Source organism: Chiloscyllium punctatum, chromosome 9 (genome assembly GCF_047496795.1).
Source record: "Chiloscyllium punctatum isolate Juve2018m chromosome 9, sChiPun1.3, whole genome shotgun sequence".
Lineage (NCBI taxonomy): Eukaryota > Metazoa > Chordata > Chondrichthyes > Orectolobiformes > Hemiscylliidae > Chiloscyllium > Chiloscyllium punctatum.
The window spans coordinates 21,467,176-21,481,839 of record NC_092747.1 but is presented as its reverse complement, the minus strand read 5'-3'; the positions used below and the strand labels follow the sequence as shown (position 1 = coordinate 21,481,839).

Here is a 14,664-nt window from a genome sequence, read left to right as displayed (position 1 = left end):
TAGAGCCCTGGTTAAATGACACTTGGAATACTGTGTTCAATTCTGCTCGTCCCATTATAGGAAGGATGCATAAGCTTTAGAGAGGGTGTAGAGAAGATTTATCAGGATGCTGCCTGGACTGGAGGGCATGTCTTATGAAGAAAGGTTGAGGGAACTGGGTTTTTTTCTCATTGGAGTGAAGAAGGATGAAAGGTGACTTGATCGAGGTGTACAAGATGATGAGAGGCATACATAGTTGATAGCCAAAGACCCTGGATGGAAATGTCTATCATGACGGGCATAATTTTAAGGTGATTGGAGTAAAATTGAGGGGAGATGTCAGAGTTAGGTTCTTTACACAGAGAGTGGTGGATGTGTCAAATGTACTGCCAGCAGTGGTAATAGAGTCAGATATATTATGGACATTTAAGCGACTCTTGGACAGGCACATGGAAGATACCACAATGAAGGGTATGTAGGGTGGTCAGATCTTAGAGGAGGATAAAAGGTCTGCACAACATCGAGGGCCAAAGGGCTTGTACTGTTCTATGTTCCATGTTCCGTGAACATGGTGGGCTTCAGTATCTGAGCAGTCGGGAATGGTTCTCACCATTATGCAATCATTGGCGAACATCCCACTTCTGACGTTGTGATAGAGGAAAGGTCATTATTGAAGCAGATGCAGTTTATTGGACCGAGGACACTACCCTGAGAAACTTCTGCAGAAATGTCCTGGAGCTGAGATGACCGACCTCCAACAATCACAACTCCCTTTCTCATTGTCTGGTATGACTCCAATCAGAAGAGAGTTTGCCCCCTAATACTCATTGATTCCAGTTTTGCAAGGGCTCCTTTTTGCCATGCCCAGTCAAATATAGCCTTGATGTTAAGGGTTGTCACTCTCACTTCACCTCTGTAATTCAGATCTTTCGTCCATGTTTAAATCCAGGCTGTCATGAGATCAGGAGCTGAGTGGTTCTGGCAGAACCCAAACTGGGTGTCACTGATCTGATGATCTGTAGACGGATAGGACAGCAGTCAGCTGGGTTGGATTTGTCCTGCTTTTTGCGTACAGGACATATCTGGGCAATGTTCCACACTGTCAGGTAGATGCTAGTGTTTTAACTATACTGGAACAGCTTGGCTAGGGGAGCAACAAGTTCTGGAGCACAAGCCTTCAGAACTATTGGCCGAATGTTGTCAGGGCCCATAGCCTTGACAGTATCTAGTGTCTCCAACCTTTTCTTGATACCACATGAAGTGAATCGAATTGACGAAAGACAGGAACCTGTAACGTTGGGCACTGCTGGAGGAGGTCAAGATAGATCATCCAATCGGCACTGTTGGCTGAATGCTGCTGCAAATGCTTCAGCCTTATCCTTTCCACTGATAAGCTGAACCCTTCAATCATTGAGGATGGGAATATTTGTGGAACCCCTACCTCCAGTGAATTGTGAAGTGAGTTGTTTAATCGTCCTATACCATTCATGACTGGGTGTGGCAGGACCTTAGATTTGATTCATTGTTTGTGGGAATGCTTAGCTCTGTCTATCATTTGTTGTTCATGCTGTTTGACATTTAAGCAATCCTTTTTGGCGGCTTCACCAGGTTGACACCTCACCTTCACGTATACCTGGTGCTGCTCCTGGCATGACCTCCTCCACCCTCCATTGAACCAAGGTTGATCGCCGGATTGATGGTAATGGTTGAATGGGGGGATATGCCATGGCATGAAGCTATGGAGTGTGCAGGAGTATGATTCTGCTGCTGTTGCTGGCCCACAGTGCCTCATGAATGCCCCGATTCGAGTTGATAGATCTGTTCAAAGTCTGCCCCATTTAGCATAGTGATAGTGTCACACAACATAATGGAGGTTATTCTCAATGGGAAGAGAACACCCTCCACAAGAACTGTGCAGTGGTCACATTTAATGATGATGGTGCAACCATCCCTCAACTTTTTCAAACAAAAACTAAACCGTTCCTGGAGATTGGAATCCATTTGAAACCATTTATTCCTGTCATTTTTGTTGACATTCTTTGGGAATGTTTTCATCTAAAGCATGAAAGTTTCCATTAAGGAAACCAGCTTGAAGGCATTGTTGAGTAATGAAGGAGCACCATTAACAAGCTCCAATACATCTGAAGCAGTCTGGGCTAATGATTGCATCTTAATAATGCTGGCAGTGTTATCTAGCAACTCCTCCAAGTTTTCAGTCAGCCTGAGTGCTACCACAAAAGTACGACTGCACAGAAAACTTGAAAAATTACTTGAAGTAGCCATGGGTCATTGGGGAGAATCAAAATGAGTAAATTTACATCTAGGAAAGTAAAGAAAAATGTCGTTAAGAAGTCAGTAGACTTCTTTTGATTAGCCACAACAGCTAACTGATGCGCTTTGTGATCTTCTGTATATAACATATACAACAGAGTTTGAATATGCTGTCTATTTCTTCATAGGACTTGATCACTGTTCATTATAAAGTTATGATCTAGACCAGACATAATTATGTAGTTTCCATTAACCCATGTGTTTGTATGAAAATATCAACTCCTTACACCTGGTTCAGATTGGCATAGCTATCTGCATTCTTGTTGATCATACACTTGTTTCACTTTCTCACTTCTTGCCAGCAGTGCAGCATGAACAGGTAGTCCAGTGGTGAGAGAGTGGAAGGGGAGAACTGTGCAGATCTGTGTCACAACACAAGAGTTTCTGGATAAAGGTAAACCATTATCTAGAGGAGCTGACATTAATTTCACACAACAATCGGAAAAAATTGACAAGCTGCTTTACATTTAATGATCATGGATTTTACAAGATGAACAGTGTCTTCTGCAAGATCGTTCAACAAAGATATACATTAAAAGAGGTGACATATCAATTTTCCCATTTCCTGCAAATGCTCGGAACGAGAGAGTACTTTCGGCTATTTTTGGACAAATTATTGAGGTACACCAAACATACTGAACATGGTGATTGATGTAACAACAACTATTATGCTAGCTTTTTAGTTTACTCACTTTTGAGATGTGGGCATCGCTTGCTGGCAAGCATTTACTGCACATTCCAAGTTGCCCTTGAGAAAATGGTGGTGAGCTGCCCTTCTTGAACTGCGTCAGACCATGTGATGTAAGTAGACACACACTGCTCTTAGGGAGGGGAATTCCAATGAAGGAACAAAGTTGGGTGACTTAAAGAGCACCTTCCAACTTGAAGGTGGTTGTGTTCCAATGTATAGCTGCTGTTGTCCTTTCAGATGGAACTGGTCATTAGTCTCGAAGCACTGCCGCAACTGAGCATTGCTGGTGGAAGGAATGGATGCTTGTGGATGTGGTCCAATTACGTGGGCTGCTTTGTCCTGGATGGTGTCAAGCTTCTTGAGTGTTATTGGAGCTGCTTCGTTCAGACAAATGGGGAGCATTCCATCACACTCCTGACTGGTGCCTCGTACATGCAGACAGGCTTTGGGGAGTTAGGTTGTGACTCATTTGCCACAGTATTCCCAGCGTCTGACCTGCTCTTGTAGCCACTGTATTTATATGGTGAGTCCAGTTGAGGTTCTGGTCAAAACCAGTGTCTGATTTGACATACAAAAGGGAAATTTGTGAAATAGCCCATCACCCGAATACAATTGTGCCCTTGGAAATAGACAATATCTGTCCAGCTCAGAAGCACTCTTGTGTGATGTTCTCTTAATTATCAAGTTTAATAGAATTGACAAGTTTCACATTACTTGATGAATTGATTAACAGCCCAATTAATCTAGTGCCTATACACAGGAACCTTGATTATCCAGCAAGATCGCAAGGTCCTGATGCCTGGCTAAACTATGTTATCTGGCATTCGATTATCCGGCCGTGTCCTTTGGATAATCGAGGTTCCTCTATATACAAATTCTCAAGCAATCTCGTTTTATTTCCTGCATCCATATATGGTTTAGCACAGCTTGGCACCGACCTTACAGAATTAGGAGGTGTTTGCCCTTTAAAATTATATTCTTGAAGACTCCTAGTTCATCTCTGAATGACCTGAATGAACATACTGTTTCAGTGACCTTTTGGATACATTTGGGCCACCCCTCTCACCACCCTTTGATGTGATCTTTTTAAGTTGTTACAGATAGTCATCATCTAAATTGGTTTACTGTTTTGCTTGACTGTGACCAAACTGGAATTGATGTTGCACTCTGGGATCTTTGGTGTTGCAACGAACAGATTTGTCACCTTCCAGATCATAAAGCGTAGATTCATGCATGCTGGTAAAAGGATATCAGAAGGTTTATATGTCTTAACAATATACAAGATTTCAGCTGTCCACCCTGAGGAGAAGTCTTGGCATTTAAGAGAGATAATGCCAATGCATATGATGTTAGCTCCATTGTCAGCAGGTTGCTTATCAAAGCAACGATAATTATTCTGGCACGGCTGTCCATTTTGGCTCATAGCACGTGTCCTCCACTTCTTTTGGGGTATATCGCTTGGATGGAAGTTTATTCTTCATTTTTTTCTGATAGCATCCATATACCCTATTAAGCTGACTGCACATACTGTCTGGCTGGTGTTTGCAACTGGGATGGCTCAGTGGTTAGCACTATTGCCTCACAGTGCCAGCGTTCAATTCTAGCCTTGAGCAACTGTCTGTGTGGAGTTTGCACATTTGCCCTGTGTCTGCGTGGGTTTCCTCTGGGTGCTCTGGTTTCGTCCCACAATCCAAAGATGTGCAGGCTAGGTGAACCAGCCACGCTAAATTGCTCATAGCGTTAGGTGCATTTGTAAGAGGGAAATGGGTCTGGGTGGGTTACGAAGAAAGGATCCGTGTGGACTTGGGTCAAGTGATCTATTTCCACACTGTAGGGAATCTAAACTGTAAAGTTTTAGTTACTTCTTGGACTTCATTGACATGCTTGTGTGATATAGATATAACTTGAAAAGATGTTTTAGCACTGTGCTTGTCTCTTTTTCACAAGCGGCGATGGAGCATTGCATTGTATTTTGGGTGTTTGTGGACAAATGGATTTCTTCAAAGCAATGTCCTTTTCCTTGCAGTGCGACAATGGAATATTCTTTAACCTTCTCTATAAATGCTTTTCAGAAGGATCTGATGGGTGTAGAGGCAATGGCCAGTTCTACTGGCCTTTTGGTGAAATTAGTTTTAGTGAAACCACACTCTGTCATTGCATCAACATCTGCCTCCAAACTGTTGATTCTTCCATCTGTTTTTTTTTCATTTGACATGAATTCAAGCCTGGGCATCCGGAAACTGACTCTGGCCTTACGTTGATATTCTAAGATCTGAAAAAGAATGTCAGCATCCTTGCAGGTCAGAAAAACTGTAGGATTTTATTCTTCTTAACCATTCAGTGTCCAAAGTGAGAAAAAAGTTTGACAGTCTGTCACTTGAGATAAGTATATGGCTAAGAAAGAAAGTGAAGATTAATTATTTATTTATATAACTGACATTCTGATAGAATATCAATGGATTGCCAGTCCATGGTTAGATGTTTAGTTTCCATCTTTCTTTTGTCACTTGATGCACTACCATGCCAGTGTCAGAATGTGAATTATAATAAAGTGTTTTTGTGTCTTTTTGCTGGCTTCTCTGTTCCCTGCTTTATTATTGCAGCTTCAATATCTGCTGCTTCTTGAAAAGTTGGAAGTTTCCACCTGTGGGTGGCATTGCCCAGAAGAAACCAGCAGTGATGATATTACACAGGCCTTTGCTGATATTTTCATGCAACCTTGTAAAAAGTGAACTCAACATTTAAATGTTGGTGAACTCAATCAATCTCAGGATACTGGTAAGTCCTTTTAGGTGCAGAATACATTTTTCCATATTTTTATTCCGATTTTTGTTCTAAGAGCATGTTCTTAGGTTGAATCTGTACTTTTAGCACCTTTTCACTGCCCTTTTTAAAGTCAGATCAGCAGCAGCTTCTTGTTTGTTTTTATTAGTGTAGGGGACAGTATTCATTGTGCTTCAGCACAGATTTGTAGCCTTTAGTTTTGGATGTAGTTGCAAATTCAGCTGTGAGTTTGGGAAGGTGATGAGGAATCATGACTGTTAAGAAAAAGACTTTTCACAACTGCCACATTACGAGCAACTTTTCAGCCTTTAGAGGCCACTTACTGTCACTAATTATTTGTAAAGACTGCTTTCAGTGTCCACTTACTGCCACCATGATGAGCTTTGTGGTTGTATATATGTTAGTTTGTGGAACATAACACAAAGAACCAATGGCATTAGGTTTATTAACAACACTCTTTACATGCCTCCAATATCACAGACTGACACATAGCATGGTTCTGTGTTTACAGATATTACTCTGTGTTGCACACAGCTGACTGACTGTAGATACTACACTGACTTCATGACATAGGGAGAGAGAATGAAAGTGAAGTCATGGATTCATAGAGATTTACAGCATGGAAAAAGACCCTTCAGGTCCAACTCATCCATACTGACCAGATATCCTAAGTTAATCTAGTCCCATTTGTCAGCACTTGGCCCATATCCCTCCAATCCCTTCCTATTCATGTACCCATTCAAATGCCTTTTAAATGTTGTAATTGTACCAGCCTCCACCACTTCCTCTGGCAACTTATTCCATACACACACCACCCTCTGCATGAAAAAGTTGCTCATTACATCCCTTTTAAATGTTTCCCCTCTCACTCTAAACCTATGTCCTCTAGTTCTGGTCTCCCCCAGCCCAGAGAAAAGAACTTGTCTACTTACCCAATTCATGTCCCTCATGATTTTATAAACCTCTGAGGTCACCCCTAAGCCTCCGATGCTCCAGGGAAAACAGCCCCAGCCTGTTCAGCCTTTCCCTGTAGCTCAAATCCTCCAACCCTGGCAACATCCTTGTAAATCTTTTCTGAACCCTTTCAAATTTCACAAAATCCTTCCAACAGGAGGGAGACCAGAATGGCACACAAAATTCCAAAAGTGGTCTAATCGATGTCTTGTACAGCCACAACATGACCTCCCAATTCCTATACTCAAAGCTCTGACCAGTAAAGGAAAGCATACCAAATGCCTTCTTCACTATCCTGTCTACCTGCGACTCCATTTTCAAGGAGTTATGAACCTGCACTCCAGGGTCTCTTTGTTCAGCAACACTCCCCAGGACTTTACCATTAAGTTTTTAAGGCTCCTTTCCGAAACGCAGCACCTCACATTTATCTAAATTAAACTCCATCTGCCACCTCTCAGCCCATTGGCCCATCTGATCAAGATTCCATTCTACTCTGAGGTAACCCTCTTCGCTGTCCGTTACAGCTCCAATTTTGGAGTCATCCGCAAACTTGCTCACCATCCCTCTGATGTTTACATCCAAATAATTTACATAAATGATGGAAAGCAGTGGACCCAACACTGACCCGTGCGACACACCACTGGTCACAGGCCTCTAGTCTGAAAAACAACCCTCCACCACCACCCTCTGTCTTCTACCATTAAGTCAGTTCTGTATTCTAATGGCTAGTTCTCCCTGTATTCCATGAGATGTAACCTTGCTCACCAGTCGACCATGAGGAATCTTGTAGCGTGCCTTAATGAAGTCCATATAGATCACATCAATCGCTCTGCTGTCATCAATCCTCTTTGTTACTTCTTCAAAAAACTCAGTTAGGTTCATGAGACATGATTTCACGAACTTGATTGAGTTATTGAGTAAAGCAGGTATCATTAGACTGGAACATCACAAGTCATGATGTCATATGTCTGTCTTAAAGATACAGGCCTGTCTGGTCTGGAATCAATGTCACAACAATATTCCAAGTTAAAACAAATGACAGACAAAACACTATCACATTTTACATTGTTACCAGTGAACCCTCATCCTTTCAAGGTTGCCATATTGGCTCCACATCTACACATCTTAAAAGGAACTGTTTCTTGCATCTGATCCATTTGTTCACACATGGTAAGTTCTGGACAGTTGTGTGATTGTACACCATTGCCACGTCGAAATAAGAAACATGCCAAGGAAAAAATGATTTGTTCACAGCTTTAAAGTCTTGTTAAGTAAAAATATGAGTGTCAATCATTCAAACCCTTCTTCATTGGCTTGTTGAAACAACTGTGCTATACCAGATGTTACCAAGTATCTGCTGCCCTTATCCTTCTAGGTGGTAGAGGTTACATGCTTGGAACATTATTCTGGAGGGGTTTTGGTGAATGGTTGCAGTTTATCAAGTCGATCGTAGACACTGCTGCCATTGTGCATTGGTAGTGTATGAAGTGCATGTTGAAGGTGATTGATGAAGTGCCAGTCAGGTGGCTTGCTTTGTGCAGTATGGTGTCAAGCTTTGACTGTTGTTAGAGTTACATTTATCCAGGCAAGTTGAGAACATTCAATCACAGTTCTGACTTGTGCCTTGACAATTGCGGAGAAGTGCTGGAAGACAGGAGGTAAGTTACTCACCATGAAAATTCAAACTGCTGACCTGTTCTCATAGCCACAGCATTTATATGGCAGGCTAAACTTGGTTTCTAGTAAATGGTGACCGCCAGAATGTTGATAGTAGTGATTCAGTGATAGTAACACCATTGAATATCAGGAAAGATGGTTAGATTCTCCCTTATTGGAAATGGTCATTGCCTGCTATTTGTATGTGTGAATATTATTTACTTATTTGCCTGAATTGACTACTTCAGTATCTGAGGAGTCATGAATGGTGCTGAATATTGTGCAGTTATTAGCAAACATCTCATGGTGTTGTGATGGAGGGGAGGTCACTGATGAAACAGATGAAGGTGATTGGACTCATGTCCACCCTGAAGGACTTTTCTGATGGTTGAGAATCGAGGGGCATTAATCAATTGTTCATGTGTTTGACAGCACTGACAGAGTTTAATCCTGTCTAAAGCAGCTTGATGATTAGAAAGTTGTGCTCCCTATTGCTTGCTCAGCCTAATTCCACTACGCATCATCTGTATTTGCATTAGGTTCCCACCTGGTTACCTTGCCAATCTACCATTTGGAACAGTGTACAATTTTTAATTAAAACAAAATAACTACAGTGAGGGGAAATAATATTTGACCCAGAAGGCATTGCTTCTTCCCCAGAGTATGCTCAACCTACCAAAGGATGGATTCTTGCACTTAATCTCTCAGGTAGCTTCTATGAAGAACATAAGGAATAAGAGCAACCTGGCCCATCGAGCCTGCTCCACCATTCAACAAGATCATGGCTGATCTTTTAATGGACTCAGCTCCACTTTCCCACCACTCACCATAACCCCTAATTCCTTTACTGTTCAAAAATCTACTATCTTTGCCTTAAAAACATTCAATGAGGTAGCCTCAACTGCTTCATTGGGCAGGGACTCACAACTCTTTGGGTGAAGAAGTTCCTCCTCAGTTCAGTCTGAAATCTGCTTGCTCTTAGTTTGAGTCTGACAGGAGGCTGGAAGAACACAGCAAGCCAGGCAGCATCAGGAGGTGAAGAAGTCGACGATTTGGGTTTTCCTGCCTGCCTTGCTGTGTTCTTCAAGCCTCTTGCCTGTCTACCCTGGATTCCAGCATCTGCAGTTTTTTGTCTCTAACCTTATTTTGAATTTGAACAATACATTACACACAATACAGGCAATATTACATAAATTTAAAAGGTTTCAAATCTGCTGATGTCACTTAAAGGTTTACACATCCCTGCAGTGAGTGCTGTGCAGAGTTCTGCTCACTCTCACATAAAAGAAGCATCTAGAGCCTTTAGGTACACAAATAGAGCAACTGGGCTGATTCTCAATGTCATATGGAAGAGATTAAGAAATGTTAAGTTAGGGTACTTCATCTTTGAACAGAGACAGAGACATTCAGAAATGCTATTGTGGTATATCTGATATCCAATAATGGAGGTGTTGCTGGCCTGGAATACTGCTTTCAGACAGTAAATAACAAGGACAAGGATGTAGAGCTGTGACAGCTAAATTTAGATCAAATGTCAAGAAATATCCCTTTACATGGAGTTTGGTACACAAAGACTGGGCACTCAGGAAAGAGAGTAGTACAGGCTGCAAAGATCAAACAGGCTAAAAGACATTCATCACACCAACTGATTTTGTAAATTATCTGTGCACATTTTATCTACAGACAAAAATCTGAACTTGATATTTATACAGTTCCTTTGTAAAGATCTTGAGTATTTCAGCAACAACTAGTACTTCTGGAAGTCTGGATCACTTTCATTTCTCTGAAATATCCCTTTGCCCCAGGAACATACCCACATTTTATAGAGAATTGATCTCAACCTGCTGTAACGGCAGCTGATCAGTCACCCATATATTCACTGTGTCCAACCGTCCACCTCATTGCAGGTCTGTTTACAATGGCCAATGAAAGGGAGGTTGGTCCTTTTGGCTTCAGATGCACAGGGTGCGACTCAATGAGAAAGGTAAATGAAAGAATAAATGCAGCACTTTCCATGTGACAGAAAGATATTTTCTCTTACCCTATTGCCCTCATACTTGTGTCGACCATTGTTGCCTTTAGTTGCTTTCTCTGCCAATTTCTTCTGCATCTGTGGACCTCTCCCAAAGAAGATGTAGTTGACAAAAGCATATTCGAGTAAGGCCAAGAAGACAAACACAAAACAGCCCATCAAGTACAAATCAATGGCTTTGACGTAGGGGATCTTTGGAAGGGTCTCTCTCAAATGGGTGTTGATAGTTGTCATGGTCAGCACAGTGGTGATTCCTAGAAAGAATTACAAAGAGGATGAAATAACTTCGATATCGGTGTTGTGGTGAGAAATTACATACAATAAACCTCTTTGGAACAGATCTAACAAAACTAGGTAAAGGTTTAGATACAAGATGTAATGCAACTATTATACAAAAAAAAGGCTTCCACGTTTTCTCCCCTTTGAAATAGGAGAAGGATGTGGTTGGGCACTGGTCCACCAATTACTCCATACACTACTCCAGCTTAAACATGAGTAGTGACTGCCCATAGAGTTTGAAGAGCATGTCATTGACAAATTTGATTTCTGTTCATACTTGCACTTCTTAGTCACAGTTATCAGAAAGCAACCAGAGGCGGAAACTCTGACTGTTTTTTTGACAACTCTACAGGCCTCTCAGTCTGAAGTCAGTGATAACGCCTCTTTCATTGCTTTATCTGGTTAGCAAATTCATTGTTGACTGAGGATATCAAACAATCAAAAAGGTGAGGCATTTACACTGTGAGGTATAATGGAGGCAAGTGCTATTTTTTTCCCAGGACACTTCCCCTGGGAGTATCTCTCTAATGGGATTGAGCGATGCCTGGAAACAGAAGCAACCTAATCAGTAAAACCATAACTTTCAGTTTGTTCCTTAAATATTGATTAACCCTCAAGCAAAAGTGGAGATTTTTATGATTCAACACAGCAGTAAGAGAGGCTTCTGGTGAAGCCCAGCGGTGACAAACATTGCAAATATTTGACAGTGCTTCAATTCATCCTGCATTGTTCATAGAGCATAGAACATAGAACAGTACAGCACATAGTACAGGCCTTTCAACCCTTTATGTTGTGAAAACCTTTTATCCTACTCTTAGCTCAAACTTACCTAAATACCTTTCTTTGAACTATCTTCCATGTGCCTCTCCAATAGTTGATTAAATGCTTCTAATGTATCTGACTCTACTACTGCTACTGGCAGTGCATTCCGCACACCCACCACTTTGTGTAAAGAACCTACCTCTGACATCTCCCCTAAACTTTCCTCCAATCAACTTAAAATTATGCCCCTTTGTGATAGTCATTTCCACCCAGGGAAAAAGTCTCTGGCTATCCACTCTATCTATGTCTGTCAACATCTTGTACACCTCTGTCAAGTCACCTCACATCCTTCTTCACTCTATTGAAAAAAGCTCTAGTTCCCTCAACCTTTCTTCATAAGACATGCCCTCCAGTTCAGGAAGCATCCTGATAAATCTCCTCTGCACCCTCTCTAAAGCTTCCACAACCTTCCTATAATGAGGCAACCAGAACTGAACACAATAATCTAAATGTGGTCTAAACAGGGCTTTATAGAGCTGCAGGTTAACCTCACAGCTCTTAAAGTCAATCCCCCTGTTAATGAAACTCAACACACCATACGCCTTCATAACTACCCTATCAACTTGGGTGGCAACTTTGAGGGATCTATGGATGTGAATCCAAGATCCCTATGTTCCTCTACAGTTCAATACAGACATTTTTTGTAGATAATTTATAATATAAATAAATGGTGACAGATGCTCCACCATATGAACACTTAGGCCCAGAAACGCAAATTTTCGGATAAGGGTAGCACCTATTCATTCATAAGATGTGGCCATTGCTGGCCAGACAATATTTTTTGCCCAGACAATATTTATTGCCCAACCCTAATTGCCTAGAGATCAGTTAAGAGTCAACCACATTGCTGTGGGCCTGCAGTCACATGAAGACCAGACCAGGTAAGGATGGCAGATTTCCTTCCCTAAAGGACGTTAGAGAACCATAGGGGTTTTTCCGACAATCAACAATGGATTCATCGTCACCATTGGACTCTAAATTCCAAATATTCATTGAATTCAGATTCCAGTACCTACCATGGTAATATTCAGACCCAGGTCCCCAGAACATTATCTTGGTCTTCGTGTTAACAGTCCAGCAATAATAGCACTCAGCCATCTCTTCCCCCCAGTGTATATTTCAGGCATGGGTACTGTTTGCAGCTAATTTTGATGTAGAAAGGTGGGCATACTACCGTTTTATAATGGGCGCACCCTCCTGTCTGCCATTTTGATGTCGAGATTTTCATTTTCTATTTACAAGTTTTATATATTTGTTATATACCAGCTTCCTCTATGCCTTATTTCAAGAAGGTGTTATCAATCCATTGACTTTAAACAGGTCAATACCTCAATCAAAACAAATTTATGAGTGCCTGAAACATTTACAAACTCATAATGCTTGTAGTCATTTTCCCCTATATCAGAAAACAGTGTCCCATCCTACCAGCTGTAAAGGAGTGGGAAGCTAAAATGGAGAAAATCACCCTATTGCATATTGTGTGTTCCCATCTTCATTATCGACATAAAATTATGAAGTGGATAGAGTTGGCTATGGTTTTTCAGTGACATAAAGCTGATGGGTCAATAATGACTCATAGGGAAAGCATTGTCCTAGAGGTATTGTTTGGAGAACTATTAATCCAGAACACTCCAGTAATGATCTGGGGGCTTGGATTCAAATCAGCCCCAAATTGGATTCAAATTGGCTACAGCCAATGGTAGAAACTGGATTCAATTAAAAATCTGGAATTATGAGTCTAATGATGACCAGAAAACCACTGTCAATTATTAGGGGAAACCTATTTGATTCACAACTGTCCTTTAGGAAGGAAATCTGACATCCTTACCTGGTGTTGTGTATATGTAACTCCAGAGCCGCAGAAATGTGGCTGCTTTCTGGTCAGTTAGGGATGGGTGTTAAATGCTGGCCTAGCCAGTGGCGTTCATAAAATAGCAAACTACAGGAATTATGTCGACTCTAGAATTTAACCATTAGGTTTGCAATAAAATTTCACTGCACTTCAAACTAAAACAGTTAGGCTTTAGAGAAATGCACGGCCTCATATATTTAACAATCATGCTAAAAACACAGACAAAAATAGAAATTGCTGAAGAAGAGGTATACTTAGTAAGTTTGCAGCTGACACCAAAATTGGAGGTGCACTGGACAGCGAAGAAGGTTACCTCAGATTACAACGGGATCTTGATCGGATGGGCCAATGGGCTGAAGAGTGGCAGATGGAGTTTAATTCAGATAAATGCAAGGGGCTGTATTTTGGGAAAGCAAATCTTAGCAGGACTTATACACTTAATGGTAAGGTCCGAGGGAATGTCGCTGAACAAAGAGATCTTGGAGTGCAGGCTTGAAAGTAGAGTGACAAGTAGATAGGATAGTGAAGAAGGCATTTGGTATGCTTTCCTTTATTGGTCAGAGTATTGAGTACAGGCATTGAAAGGTGAGGTTGCGGCTGTACAGGACATTGGTTAGGTCACTTCTGGAATATTGCATGCAATTTTTATCTCCTTCCTATCAGAAAGATGTTGTGAAATTTGAAAGGGTTCAGAAAAGACTTACAAGGATGCTGCCAGGGTTGGAGGATTTGAGCTATAGAGAGAAGTTGAATAGACTGGGGCTGTTTTCCCTGGAGCATTGGAGGCTGAGGGCTGACCTTATAGAGGTTAATATAATCATGAAGGGCATTGATAAGATAAATAGACACAGTCTTTTCCCTGGGGTGGGGGAGTCCAGAACTAGAGGGCACAGGTTTAGGCTGAGAGGGGAGATATAAAAGAGACCTAAGGGGCAACCTTTTCACACAGAGGGTGGTGTGTGTGTGGAATGAGCTGCCAGAGGAAGTGGTGGAAGCTAGTACAATTGCAACATTTAAAAGGCATCTAGATGGGTATATGAACAGGAAAGGTTTACAGGGATTTGGGCCAAGTGCTGGTAAATGGGACTATATTAATTTAGGATATCAAGTTGGCATGGACGAGTTGGACCGAAGGGTCTGTTTCCATGCTGTACATCTCTATGACTCTATAAGCTCAGCAGGTCTGGCAGCATTCATGGAGAGAAATCAGATTTAACGTTTCGGATTTAGTGACCCTTCCTGCTGCCAGACCTGCTGAGATTCTTCAGCAATATCTACTCTTGT

At 41.5% G+C, this 14,664-nt stretch overlaps 1 protein-coding gene across 3 annotated transcripts in view; it reads right to left on the bottom strand.

Annotated features, from left to right (window-relative positions):
* Positions 1 to 14,664, bottom strand: part of gabrb3 (gamma-aminobutyric acid type A receptor subunit beta3) — a 686,618-nt gene that overhangs the window by 29,003 nt on the left and 642,951 nt on the right. For all 3 annotated transcript variants that reach the window (XM_072576993.1, XM_072576991.1, XM_072576992.1), the window contains one exon: positions 10,437 to 10,681. In XM_072576993.1, coding sequence (XP_072433094.1) covers positions 10,437 to 10,681 — 245 coding nt within the window. The remainder of the gene's footprint in view (positions 1 to 10,436; positions 10,682 to 14,664) is intronic.